The sequence below is a fragment of the Schistocerca piceifrons genome, chromosome 9 (assembly GCF_021461385.2).
Source record: "Schistocerca piceifrons isolate TAMUIC-IGC-003096 chromosome 9, iqSchPice1.1, whole genome shotgun sequence".
In the NCBI taxonomy this organism is placed as follows: Eukaryota; Metazoa; Arthropoda; class Insecta; order Orthoptera; family Acrididae; genus Schistocerca; species Schistocerca piceifrons.
In genome coordinates this window covers 136,422,617-136,437,747 of record NC_060146.1, presented here as the reverse complement: position 1 = coordinate 136,437,747, position 15,131 = coordinate 136,422,617, and the positions used below count along the sequence as shown (strand labels likewise).

Here is a 15,131-nt window from a genome sequence, read left to right as displayed (position 1 = left end):
ACATCACAGACACCCATGCCCGAGGAAGGATTCGAACCTGTGACTGTAGTGGTCGCGCGGTTCCAGTCTGAAGAGCCTAGAACCGCTCGGCCACACTGGCCAGCACAAGCCTAAATTATGATTGTGCAAGTGTAATGTAACACTGTAATTAAACAACAGTCTAATGCCGGTACTGATTTTAAAGTTCTATTGCACTAGTCACAAACTACTTTCTAACAAATATATGCATGATTTCTGGTAGATGGATTTATTCTGAAAGGCTGAGCTTAAACTCTGCAATGAAGTTGTTAGATGAGTCCAACTAGTTGTTAAGTATGTCTCGTTCATTAACAATTCTAATGAGCTCAAGGATTATAAAGGAAGATGTTTTGAAAGCTGTATAAAATCACAACAAAAATAAATTAGCTCATATTTGTGGATAGAAAAATTTTACTAGAGTTCACTGTAAGTACATTGTTGAGAAAGGAGCCTAGGACAAGCGAACTGAGTACCTCGAATTAAAGTTTCAATGCTTGAGAAATCTTTTGTGAATATACAGAAAGGCTGATTATTTCTCAAAAATGAATTCTATGCATTTCAGATGTATCCATGGTATCCATAGGCGAACGGAGCTGCAGCATATCCCAGGCCACCGTAGCCGTAGTATCCAGCATATCCAGGGTATCCGTATCCACTGTAGAGTCCGGAGGAGTAGGCGAGGGGGGCGGAGTAGCTGAGGCCAGTGGCGTAGGCCAGGCCGCGCTTCTCCTTGGGGGCGGACTCCTCAGCGGCGAAGACCGCCACCAGCAGGCACAGGGCCAGGACCTGCAAAGTAGAGCGTGGTCACACACAGAACTAACAACAGATAATCCTGAGCTGAAACTTCCTGGCAGATTCAAACTACATGCCGGACCGAGACTCGAACTCGGGACCTTTGCCTTTCGCGGGCAAGTGCTCCACCAAATGAGCTACCCAAGCACGACTCACGCCCCGTCCTCACAGCCTTACTTCCACCAGTACCTCGTCTTCTACATTCCAAACTTTACAGAAGCTCTCCTGCGAACCTTGCAGGACTTGCGCTCCTGAAAGAATGCTAATAACGAGCCTCAAAACGGATACAAGGACAAGCGAACACAGGGTTGTCGTAGCGAGACTGAATATTGTAACCACCAAACCCTCCAAAAGCAAACGAAAATTATACCTTTTTATAATGCAGATTAAAATTCACTTGACTCCTTCCTGAAAGTCAATCTCCACTCCTTCCTAATTAACAATGCAAGTGTAGACCAGGTGTTGCTTGAATTTAAAAAAAATAGTATCGACAGCAGTGGAGAGATTTAAACCAAGTAAATTAACAAACGACGGAGCTGGTACCCCTTTTTTACACAAAACAGAGCAGAAAACTATTGCAGAAACAACGAAAAAAGCGTGTCAAATTTAAACGTAATGATAATCTCCAAGCTCGAAATTTAGGGCGAACTTCAGTGCTAGACGCTTATAATAGTTTCCATAGCAAAACTTTGCCTGAAAACCTTTCAGAAAATCCAATGAGATTCAGGTGCTATGTAAATTCTACTGGAGGCAAGACACAATCAGTGCCTTCTGAGCGTGACAGCAATGGAAATACTATTGACAGCGCTGCCAAATCAGCATTACTAAACACAGCCTCGAAAAATTCCTTCGTCAAAGAAGACAAAGTAAGCGCTGTAGAATTCCAATCAAGAACAGGTGCCAACTTAGAAGTGGATATGCATAGAGTAGTGAAGTGACTTAAGTCACTTAATAAAAGCAAGCCTTCAGGTCCAGACTGTAACCAACAAACTTTCTTACAGACAATGCTGATGCTATAGCTCCATACTTAACAATCATGTATAACCGCTCTCTCGACGAATGATCCGTACCCATAGAGTGGAACGTTGCAAAGGTCACACCATTATTCAAAAAAGGCAGTACGAGTAATCCACTAAATTACCGGTCCATATCATTAAAGTCGATATGCAGCTGCATTTTGGAACATATACTGCGTTATGAATTACCTCGAAGACAATGGATTATTGGCACGGTGTCAACACGAATTTAGAAAACACCGCTCTTGTGAAGCACAACTAGCTCTTTACACACACGAAGTGGTGCATGCTATTGACAAGGGATTTCGAATTGATCCCGTATTTCTAGATTTCCAGAAGGCTTTTGACACCGTACCACGCGAGCGGCTTAGAGTGGAATTGCGTGCTTATGGAATATCGTCTCAGTTATGTGACTAGATTCGTGATTCGTGTCAGAGAGGTCACAGTTCGTAGTAACTGATGGAAAGTCATCGAGTAAAATAGAAGTGATTTCTAGCGTTCCCCAAGGTAGCGTTACAGACCTGTTGCTGTTACTTATCTATATAAACGATTTGGGAGACAATCTGAGGAGGCGTCTTAGATTGTTTGCAGATGACGCCGTCGTTTATCGACTAGTAAAGTCATCAGAAGATCAAAACAGATTGCAAAACGATTTAGAAAATATATCTGTATGGTGCGAAAATTGGCAATTGACCCTAAATAACGAAAAGTGTGAGGTCATCCATATGAGTGCTAAAAGAAATCCGTTAAACAGCGATAAATTACTCAAACCTAAAGGACGCAATTTCAACTAAATACCTAGCAATTACAACAGTTACGAACAACTTAAATTGGAAGGAACACATAGAAAATATTGTGGACAAGGCTAACCAAAGACTGCTTTTTAATGGCAGTACACTTAGGAAATGTAACATATCCACTAAGGAGATAGCCAAACACTAAGCTTGTCCGTCCTCTATTAGAATACAGCTGCTCGGTGTGGGATCCTTACCAGATGGGTTGACGGAGTGCACTGAAAACGTTCAAAGAAGGGCAGCACGTTTTATATTATCGCGAAATAGGGCAGAAAATGTCACTGACATCATACAGGATTTGGGGTAGACATAATTAAAACAAAGGCGTTCTTCGTTGTGGCGGAATCTTCTTACGAAATTTCAATCAACAACTTTCTACTCGGAATGCGAAAATGTGTTTTGGCGCCTACCTACATATGGAGAAACGATCATCATATAAAATAAGCGAAATAAGACCTCACAAGGAAAGATAGAGATTTTCGTTTTTTTCCGCGCGCTGTTCGAGAATGGAGTAACAGAGAATTATTGTGTTGGTCGTTCGATGAATCCTCTGTCAGGCATTTGAATGTGATTTTCGGAGTATCAAAAATGGCTCTGAGCACTATGGGACTTAACATCTGAGGTCATCAGTCCCCCAGAACTTAGAAATACTTAAACCTAACTAACCTGAGGACATCACACACATCCCTACCCGAGGCAGGATTCGAACCTGCGACCGTAGCGGGCACGCGGTTCCAGACTGCAGCGCCTAGAACCCCTCGGTCACAGCGGCCAGCTTCGGCGTATCCATGTACATGTAGCCAAAATTTCAGGCGTTCATATATGTCAAATTAGTAGATTTGCGCATGGAAGCTCTACAGTTGCTAAGGACTGCTTGTCAAGACCCACAGGGGTGTAATTTCGGTCCTGCACTGCCTGTTATACACACAGTGGGCCAAGAGGAATTGCATACAGGTAAACATCAACAGCAGCCAGGTGGCACATTGGTAAACACTGAGGAGGTTGAATGTTCAAATCTCTGGACATTCATAGTCAGTTTTTACATATTCTGTGAAATCCATTGTATTGTTGATTGCGTTTACTTAAACTTATGGACTGAGTTTTTTTCGGGTTCATAAACATTTATTTTTATCTGTTATTAGTTTTATGTTGTAATTTCAAGTACTGATACGTTCCATGACCTTGGAGATTTGCTCCTCAATTTGGTCCTACGGAACTTGGCGTGTAAATAAAAAATAAAAAAATGTCTTTAAAGGGAATGCGGGCTGTTTGCGTCCTCAGGTGTGTATCAGATTGTTTTCGCTTACAACGTTTGACTCATTCGTTTCCGGTATGATGACACTTAGGTACCTCAAACTGATACATTTATACTTCTGCATCATCCCTGAAAGCCGGCCGCGGTGGTCTAGCGGTTCTAGGCGCTCAGTTCGGAACCGCGCGACTGCTACGGTCGCAGGTTCGAATCCTGCCTCGGGCATGGATGTGTGTGCTGTCCTTAGGTTAGTTAGGTTTAAGTAGTTCTAAGTTCTAGGGGACTGATGACCACAGATGTTAAGTCCCATAGTGCTCAGAGCCATTTGAACCATTTGAACCATCTCTGAAATTTTTTAATATCGTCTCGGAATCACTCTGTATTTGCTTGCATTTACACGTGCCGGCGTCTGTAGCGTTGACGCTCTATAGCGTTGTTGTATGACGTTTCCAGGCATGTGTTCCTGTACAAAATATTACGCATTCATCGTCCTCTACAAGATCTATAAGTCTGTAATGGAAATTTTCGAAAACTGTATACCGGACTCACGGATTCCAAGACTTTCGACAATGATTTAACAAGTCTGACGTCGGATGATAAATGGCAAAAGAAATATTCTGATTTTTTTCTTAGTTTTGTCCTGTGATTGTACTCTGTAACTATTCTTCTTGCCAAATTTCATGATTCCACGAGAAGGAGACGTACGCAATAGCTTTTAATGAGGGAGTTGACGAGTATCAAAATCTGTGACAAACTGCTGCGTCTTTTGAGTGCATTATCTTAAAAGCTTAACATTTTTAGACCGAAAATCGACTGTAAACCTCAGTATGTGACAAAATTCAAGTTGATACTTCTACCCGTTCCTGAGAGATGGGGTGCTAACAGGCGGAGGGACAGGCAGACAGTCAGATAAAAAAAATCACAGTTTTTTTATTGTAATACAGTTCCAAGTTAACAATTTCCGACTTGTACTGTGAAGCATTTCTTGTTGACAAATATCGTGATTATAGACCAACTGGAAGTACCCTAGAGGTTTTGATGTGTCAGATTGCGAGCACCAAAAATATGTGACATATGCGGCGGTATCTTTCGACTGGACTGACTTAGAATCTCAAGGGAGCACCGACCTTAGAATGTGACATAAATTTGAACTTATATTACCTGTTTCTGAGAAAAAAGGAGGCATTGCCGTCAGACAAGAAATGACGAAGCAATTTTTTGTAATATAACCACAAACTAAAATTTTTCTTATTTTTTTTCCTTTGATTGTACTGTGAAAGCTTGGTTCTTGGTAAATTTCATGATTCTCAGTGAACGGAAAGTACCCCAGGGGTTTTGATGACTGAGGTTGCAAGTATCTATGTATGTGACATAAATGACTAATCTTTTGGTTGCATTGACTTAGAAGCTTATATTTAATACACCGGTAAGTTATTATAGCCCTTAGTACGTGACATAAATTCCAACTTCAAGGCAATCTGACAACAAATGAAAAAAAATTTGTTTCGTGTGATATGATTACAAATTAACAATCTGAGGATATTTTTTTCCGTTATTGGTACAATGAAATCTTGGTTCTTGCCAAATTTTGTGATTCTCGACCAATGGGAAGTATCCTATAGGTTGCTCGCCTGGCTAGCCACACCATCTTACGCGCTGCTTCCTGAGGGGGGGGGGAGGCGTGCCGGTCCCCTGGACGGTTTTTAAGGCTGTTTTCCACCTGCCTCGGTGAATACGGGCTGGTTTCCCTTATTCCGCCTCAGTTACACTACGTCGGTGATAGCTGCGCAAACACTGTCTCCACGTACGCGTACACCATTATTAATGTACCACGCAAACATTTGGGATTTGGGGTACACTCGTCTGATATGAGACGTTCCCAAAGGGGGTGGGGAAGGGGGGCGGGTCCACTGGGGGCCGAACCACACAATAACCCTCTGATAGGTGCGGGGCGGCGGTAGGGTGAGTGGACTGCTGTAGCCTGCTGTGGGGTTGTGGAGGGCTCCGGCGGGGACTAAGCCTCTCCGTCGTTTCTAGGTCCCCAGTTCAATACACAATTCATTATAGTATGAGTATGTTCATTATAGTGACCTAGATCCTTTACTTTTTTACATCGCCAAGGGACCTGAATATGTGACACAAATTTCAACTTGATATGTTTATCCATTCCTCAGAAAAAGAGTTTTGTACAGCCTTACAAACAGACAGACAGACTGGCTGAGGGAGGATAAAGTGGTCCTATATGGGTTCAGTTTTTACGAACTGAGATACGGAACCAAAAGTGGCAGTCGATGGTGGAAAAGTTGTAATTTTAGAAAATTGAGTGATACTCACCAGGGACTTGAACATGATTGGCGTAGTGCAGTGAGCAGCCACTGGTGTTGGAAGAGCTGTACGGTGCCTCAGCAGAGGCTGCGTGCTTCTTATATACAGCAGCTGTTGGGGGGTCTGAGGGCGGGGTCGGCTGGACGAGGGTCAAACTGGACGCTGCAGGCAGCCCAAGGCCTCGGCCGGCCACCTGTCGCTCCGGTGGAGCAGCTGTCCAGCTTCTGGGGCGGCTGTAGCTCACGAGGGGGCGTGATCTGAGGCGTGAGGCGGCATCAAAGTGCAGTCAGTCACCACAGTGCTGCGTTACGTTATACGGCACTCTATAGACGATAGCTGATGAGAAATAGGTCGTGTGTTGAATAGTGTAACGTCCAGAAGACTTTGTAACTAACTTGTTTCTACGGGTTATTACGTTAAGATTAGGGTCGCCAGCGACTCTAACCATACAACTAATCAAACGTTTGGCCGAGTCGGAAAATAGATTAATTTGATCACAGTCCAAAAACTCATAAAAATGTATACGTCGTGATATCGCTCATGGGGAATGCGATGTAATTAATAATATTGCGCGTGCGCTGTTGACGAGAATCAAACATTTAAAATAAAATAGAAAATGTATCAACGCTGTGCATAAGATCAGCTCCCAGCAACACACCTGAAAATAAGACTTAATCTAAAGCATTTGTTTTAAAAGAAAAGGGGAAACAAATCACTGAACCTGCGCGTAAGGAAACGCGTTGGATGTGCTAACAGGAAAGCTACGAGGTGAGTGGCTTAGGTGCAAAAACGTAACCTCGGAACACAAGAGAAAATTATAGATAAAATCATTTATTCCTAAGATTTGGATGTGAGGCATGTACACAATTCCTGATAACATTAATTCCTAAAACATTAAAGAAAAGCATCGATACATTCACCGTTATAATCTAAAATCATTGGTGTGAATCATTCATACAACTGCTGTTGCCTCATAACTGATCGCAATTAACTCGTGAAACGGTACTCATTTCGCAGTAGACCCGCGTGCCCACGTGGTTTTTGGAGACGCATTTTCTAGGTATCGTGGGCAAGTTGCAACAATATCTCATCACACAATCATGAACAGTTAACATTCTTTAAACCAAACATGAGACCGAACAGTTAGTGATGACGGTAGCCCAACAAACTCTAATGTTCAACCACGTGGTCGGCTCCCCACGGACGAAAGATACATAAAGCAAGGAAAATTTACGAGAAGGCAAAGCTATTGATATTTACGAAAATAAAAGCTTATACAGGAACAGCTGAAGGCAAACAGACATTCATACAGGAGCGAGTGCTCACTTCTTATCGACACCTTTGTCTGGCGCTCTTCCGGCGGATCCAAGTCTGCTGTAGAAATTTTCTAAAAGAAAAATCTGCCAAAGTTTTGCATTCCTTGCTGCGACAAGGCAAAGCAATCTTTCAGAGCTGAAAAGCGAGACTAAAAGCTAACAGCTCTCCTCTCGCCAAGTAACGACACGCCACGCGGTCAGTCTAACTCACCCTTCTTCGACTGGAGCACAGCTGTGGACGCTTCCCGTACCGGCGGCCGACTGCCTCCCTTTTTCTTCTCCAGCCTCTTCCACGCTCCTCGTTGCCTGGAAAACCCAAATATGCCATTTCCGCCACCAACGTTGCGCAGGTGGATTTCTCACAAGTACCGCAAACCTCTTTGCCTACTTGACCACTACGAGAGTTGGCTATTCTGTACAACTGCTGCTGAATCTGTATGACTATCGCAGACTTTCTGCAGCAGACTACGCCACCGTCTAGCAACCACAGTCAGTCAATCACACGACTATGAGAGTTATGAGACAGAGAAACAAGGAAAAGAATGAGAAATGCTAGTGAAAATGGGCTACCGGACTAATGAAAGGTGGCTACAGAACCCTTTCAACTTCTATATTACCAGAGACAGAACAATATTTTAGTTGGATAAGGTGTTCTTTTGAGGAGGTTTTGCACATATCATGATCATGAAATCATTAAAGTAGAAAAGTGGTTAGAAGTATACTGACAGAAAAAAATCGCTACACCAGAAAAATATTTAATGTACAGTAATGAAATTTTGGGAACATATTTGTCAATGTATTTCCGAGTTTAATATTGGAAGACCACAGGTTAAAGTAACTGCGAGATAAGCCATTGCAAATGTGGAAAGCTGGAACATTAGTAACTGATGTAGCCGCCAGAATGTTGAATGCAAGTATGCAAACATGTATGAATTAGTTTGAACAAGTGTCGGATGTCAATTCGTGGGACACAGTTCTATGCCCGTTCCACTTGGTCGATGAATACGGGCTTAAGCTGTTTGTGGGTGATGCTCGGGTTGTCGTCCGATGATGTCCCATATGGGCTCGATTGGAGACGGATCTGGTGATCGAGCAGGCCAAGCAACACAACAACAGGCTGTAGAGCACGTTGAGTTACAAAACTGGAATGTAGGCGAGCGTTATCCTTTTGGAAAACACTCTCAGGAATACTGTTCTTCCGCGCAGGGTACCTCCCCCCCTCCCCCACTCCCCCAGTTTAAGTTAATTTAATTTAGGTCAAGTAGTGTGAAAACTTAGTGACTGATGACCTCACCAGTTTGGTCCCATAAGGCCTTACCACAAACTTCCAAAAAATACTGTTCATGTCGTTGGAGCTGGAAGTGATAGAGGAATTTACTTACCTGGGCAGCAAAATCACAAGAGATGGTACAAGCCGGAAAGAAATTGCGACCAGAATACAAAAGGCCAAAATTGCATTTAATCGGAGAAGGAACTTACTCACTAACAACAACATCAGTCTGAAAAGAAGGAAACATATCGTGAAAGGTTTAGTTTGGAGTGTGGCCCAATACGGATGTGAAACTTGGACAATCGGAAGAGAAGGCGGCCCTGGAGATGTGGTGCTATAGAAGGATGATGAAGATCAGCTGGAGAGACAAAGTAACAAATGGCGAGGTGCTTAGAATAGTACAGGAAACCAGATCTCTGTGGAGGCACATCAAAACAAGAAGAGACAAATTTGTAGGGCACATACTACGACACAACAACATCATTGGAAAAATAGCAGAAGGAGCTATTGAGGGAAGGAATCGGCGGGGGCGACCAAGGATATCACGCATGCAACAGATCAGGAATGATCATGAAAGACGTTGGATGTAACACATACGTGGAAATGAAGAGGAAGGCACACAGAAGAGAGGAGTTGTGGTCTGCTGCAAACCAAAATCAGGGTTGAACGCTAAAGGAAGACTGTTCATGAGCGGCAGCACAACAGGTCGAAACTCGAGATATACTTACCAGTTTGCATTAAGGGTGCGTGGAATAACCACGACAGCGCTCCTGCTGTCATACGAAATCGCACCGGAGACCGTAGCTTAAGGTGCAGGTCCAGTGTGTCTAGCAAACTCACTGATTGGGCGCAGGCTCTCAATTGGCCTACCTGCAACCAACACACGGCTATCACTGGCATCGCAGCAGAACCACATTTCATCAGAAAATACAACAGTGCTCCACTGCGCCCTCCAATGAGCTCTCGCTTGACACCACTGAAGTCACAAACGGCGATGGTTTGGGTTCGGTTCAATGCACGCTACAGGGCGTCTGGCTCGGAGCTTTCCTAGAAGTAACCGATTTGCAAGAGTTCGTTGTGTCCCTGTGGTGCCAACTGCTGCTAAAGTTTCTGTTGCAGATGCAGTACGATGGGCCAGAGTCATACGCTGAACACATTGCTATTCCAATATTGTTAAAGGCTTTCGTGGCCACTTGTTGACAAACTGCCTATTGGCTTCTGTCTCGGGTACTTCGGTCGACGTTTGTATTATGATTTTACTGACGTTTCACCAGCGCGAGTGGCTGGCATTGTCAAAGATTCACCTTCCATTACCGGTGGTGAACTGGAGCCGAGCTCGCGGCCGCAGACTTATATGTACCTGGCGCGCCAACGTCCGAGGGCTTCTCCGCGGTAATTTCCGGCATAAGAAGTCAGCCTCATTCTGCCAACGGCCTTGTCAAAGAGGGCGGAGGAGCGGATAGAGGTTCAGGGCACTCTCTTGTCCTAGGGGTGGGAAATTGCCCCTAAAGGCGGAAGAATCAGCAATGATCAACGACATGAGGATGCAGAAGGCAATGGAAACCACTGCATTAAAGACACGTAACGTGTGTCAACAGGAGATGTGGCCTGTAATTGAAGAAGTGTCATGATGATCTCTCCACTGGCGAAAGATTCCGGAATAGTCCCCCACTCGGATCTCCGGGAGGGGACTGCCAAGGGGGAGGTTACCATGAGAAAAAGATTGACTAATCAACGAAAGGATAACGTTCTACGAATCGGGGCGTGGAATGTCAGAAGCTTGAACGTGGTAGGGAAACTAGAAAATCTGAAAAAGGAAATGCAAAGGCTAAATCTAGATATAGTAGGGGTCAGTGAAGTGAAGTGGAAGGAAGACAAGGATTTCTGGTCAGATGATTATCGGGTAATATCAACAGCAGCAGAAAATGGTATAACAGGTGTAGGATTCGTTATGAATAGGAAGGTAGGGCAGAGGGTGTGTTACTGTGGACAGTTCAATGACCGGGTTGTTCTAATCAGAATCGACAGCAGACCAACACCGACAACGATAGTTCAGGTATACATGCCGACGTCGCAAGCTGAAGATCAACAGATAGAGAAAGTGTATGAGGATGTTGAAAGGGTAATGCAGTATGTAAAGGGGGACGAAAATCTAATAGTCATGGGCGACTGGAATGCAGTTGTAGGTGAAGGAGTAGAAGAAAAGGTTACAGGAGAATATGGGCTTGGGACAAGGAATGAAAGAGGAGAAAGACTAATTGAGTTCTGTAACAAGTTTCAGCTAGTAATAGCGAATACCCTGTTCAAGAATCACAAGAGGAGGTGGTATACTTGGAAAAGGCCAGGAGATACGGGAAGATTTCAGTTAGATTACATCATGGTCAGACAGAGATTCCGAAATCAGATACTGGATTGTAAGGCGTACCCAGGAGCAGATATAGACTCAGATCACAGTATAGTAGTGATGAAGAGTAGGCTAAAGTTCAAGACATTAGTCAGGAAGAATCAATACGCAAAGAAGTGGGATACGGAAGTACTAAGGAATGACGAGATACGTTTGAAGTTCTCTAACGCTATAGATACAGCAGTAAGGAATCGCGCAGTAGGCAGTACAGTTGAAGAGGAATGGACATCTCTAAAACGGGCCATCACAGAAGTTGGGAAGGAAAACATAGGTACAAAGAAGGTAGCTGCGAAGAAACCATGGGTAACAGAAGAAATACTTCAGTTGATTGATGAAAGGAGGAAGTACAAACATGTTCCGGGAAAATCAGGAATACAGAAATACAAGTCGCTAAGGAATGAAATAAATAGGAAGTGCAGAGAAGCTAAGACGAAATGGCTGCAGGAAAAATTTGAAGACATCGAAAAAGATATGATTGTCGGAAGGACTGACTCAGCATACAGGAAAGTCAAAACAACCTTTGGTGACATTAAAAGCAACGGTGGTAACATTCAGAGTGCAACGGGAATTCCACTGTTAAATGCAGAGGAGAGAGCAGATAGGTGGAAAGAATACATTGAAAGCCTCTATGAGTGTGAAGATTTGTCTGATGTGATAGAAGAAGAAACAGGAGTCTATTTAGAAGAGAGAGGGGATTCCGTATTAGAATCGGAATTTAAAAGAGCTTTGGAGGACTTACGGTCAAATAAGGCAGAAGGATAGATAACATTCCATCAGAATTTCTTAAATCATTGGGGGAAGTGGCAACAAAACGACTATTCACGTTGGTGTGTAGAATATATGAGTCTGGCGACATGCCATCTGACTTTCGGAAAAGCATCATCCACACAATTCCGAAGACGGCAAGAGCTGAAAAGTGCGAGAATTATCGCACAATCAGCTTAACAGCTCATGCATCGAAGCTGCTTACAAGAATAATATACAGAAGAATGGAAAAGAAAATTGAGAATGCGCTAGGTGACGATCAGTTTGGCTTTAGGAAAAGTAAAGGGACGAGAGAGGCAATTCTGACGTTACAGCTAATAATGGAAGCAATGCTAAAGAAAAATCAAGACACTTTCATAGGATTTGTCGACCTGGAAAAAGCGTTCGACAATATAAAATAGTGCAAGCTGTTCGAGATTCTGAAAAAAGTAGGGGTAAGCTATAGGGAGAGACGGGTCATATACAATATGTACAACAACCAAGAGGGAATAATAAGAGTGGACGATCAAGAACGAAGTGCTCGTATTAAGAAGGGTGTAAGACAAGGCTGTAGCCTTTCGCCCCTACTCTTCAATCTGTACATCGAGGAAGCAATGATGGAAATAAAAGAAAGGTTGAGGAGTGGAATTAAAATACAAGGTGAAAGGATATCAATGATACGATTCGCTGATGACATTGCTATCCTGAGTGAAAGTGAAGAAGAATTAAATGATCTGCTGAACGGAATGATCAGTCTAATGAGTACACAGTGTGGTTTGAGAGTAAATCGGAGAAAGACGAAGGTAATGAGAAGTAGTAGGAATGAGAACAGCGAGAAACTTAACCTCAGGATTGATGGTCACGAAGTCAATGAAGTTAAGGAATTCTGCTACCTAGGCAGTAAAATAACCAATTACGGACGGAGCAAGGAGGACATCAAAAGCAGACTCGCTATGGCAAAAAAGGCATTTCTGGCCAAGAGAAGTCTACTAATATCAAATACCGGCCTTAATTTGAGGAAGAAATTTCTGAGGATGTACGTCTGGAGTACAGAATTGTATGGTAGTGAAACATGGACTGTGGGAAAACCGGAACAGAAGAGAATCGAAGCATTTGAGATGTGGTGCTATAGACGAATGTTGAAAGTTAGGTGGATGGTTCAAATGGCTCTGAGCCATGCTGTGGTCATCAGTCCCCTAGAACTTAGAACTACTTAAACCTAACTAACCTAAGGACATCACACACACCCATACCCGAGGCAGGATTCGAACCTGCGACCGTAGCAGCAGCGCGGTTCCGGACTGGAGCGCCTAGAACCGCACGGCCTCGCGGCTGGCAATTAGGCGGACTGATAAGGTAAGGAATGAGGTGGTTCCACGCAGAATCGGAGAGGAAAGGAATATGTGGAAAACACTGATAAGGAGAAGGGACAGGATGATAGGACATCTGCTAAGACATGAGGGAATGTCTTCCATGGTACTGGAGGGAGCTGTAGAGGGCAAAAACTGTAGAGGAAGACAGAGGTTGGAATACGTCAAGCTAATAATTGAGGTCGTAGGTTGCAAGTGCTACTCTGAGATGAAGAGGTTAGCACAGGAAAGGAATTCATGGCGGGCCGCATCAACCCAGTCAGTAGACTGATGATAAAAAAAAAAAGAAAAAGACGGGAACCGCACCGGAAATGGCCGTGAAGGCAGCAGGCAGCGATGTGGGGGTGGAGGGAGAGGAGGAGGTTCTGACGTTGCGCTTGATAATGGAAGCATAACTGTGGAAAGATCAAAAGGCATTCACAGGATTTGTCGACGTTCGACAATGTAAAATAGCGCAAGATGATCGAAATTCTGGGAAAAATAGGAGTAAGCTAGTATAGAGAAAGACATGAAATATACAGTCCACAGCTCGTAGTCGTGCGGTAGCGTTCTCGCTTCCCGCGCCCGGGTTCCCGGGTTCGATTCCCGGCGGGGTCGGGGATTTTCTCTGCCTCGTGATGACTGGTTGTTGTGTGATGTCCGTAGGTTAGTTAGGTTTAAGTAGTTCTAAGGTCTAGGGGACTGATGAAAATAGATGTTAAGTCCCATAGCGCTCAGAGCGATTTGAAATATACAATACGTGCAAGATCCAAGAGGAAAAAAATAAGAATGAATTACAAAGTGTATAAGACAACGATGTAATCTTTTTCCAGTGTGTTCAGTATAGGCAATGAAAGAAGCAGTGACGAAAATAAAAGAAAGGTTCAAGAGTGGGATTAAAATTCCGAGTAAAACGATATCAGATGGTTGATGATATTGGCACAGTCAATGAAAATGAGGAATAATTGCAGGACCTGTTAAATGGAAGTCGGATTACCAGATACTATAGCTTGAGAGTAAACAGAAAAAACACGAAAGTAATGAGGAGCAACAGGTATGAGATTAGCGATAAATTTAACATTAAGATTGGCGGCAACGAAATAGTAGAAGTAATTGTGATACCTTGAAAGGACAATAACATCTAGTGTATGAAACAAGGAGGACGTAGAAAGCAGACTAGTACAGGCCGAAAGGGCATTCCTGGTCAAAAATGTAGGCCTTCATTTGAGGAAAAATTTTTGAGAACTACGTTGATGCATAGTGTGAGTGTATCACGAGTACCTTAGGTGCCTCTGAATCGAGAGCGTTTAATAAACGGTATTAAATATAGTTGTGTGAAGTAGTTACTATAATGAAGGAAATAATAAAACATATATTTCTCTCCATAACAAGTTTTCCGTATGATGTGAACTTGTCCCGCAAGCACATTGCCGTTAGGCCATTGCTAGGTTAGTGTGTCGGTGACTACCTGTCGAAAAGTAATCCTTCTTTCTGCATGTTTCTTAAAATGTGTGTGTGTGTGTGTGTGTGTGTGTGTGCGTGTGTGTGTGTGTGTGTGTGTGTGTGTTCGTGTGTTTATAAAAAAATGGTTCAAATTCTTTTTTTTTTTTGTTTGAATTGTCTTGTGTTGTACTAGCTGTTAGCAAGTGGTTGAAAACTTGGGTGACAGCTAATTTGACTTTTCGTTTCAATATTCTGTGTAGGGGCTCGGTGGTATTATTACATTGGACGTTATTACTACATTAATACCCTTTTGCAGCGTTATTCTATTATTTTATCTATTAGTGTAAATAATGAATTCCTTAGCGTGTATACTTGGTCATTCAACATGGTTTTTCTTTCTGCTTTGGT

General features: G+C 43.2%; 1 protein-coding gene across 1 annotated transcript; it reads right to left on the bottom strand.

Annotated features, from left to right (window-relative positions):
* Nucleotides 1-411: 411 nt before the first annotated feature.
* On the bottom strand, nucleotides 412-6,336 carry LOC124716951 (cuticle protein 6.4-like). Its single transcript, XM_047243541.1, has 2 exons — nucleotides 6,207-6,336; nucleotides 412-804 (listed from the first exon to the last, which is right to left on the bottom strand). Exons 1-2 carry the CDS (start codon nucleotides 6,219-6,221, stop codon nucleotides 577-579), a joined length of 243 nt encoding a protein of 80 aa, XP_047099497.1. The 5' UTR covers nucleotides 6,222-6,336; the 3' UTR covers nucleotides 412-576.
* Between the last annotated feature and the right edge of the window lie 8,795 nt (nucleotides 6,337-15,131).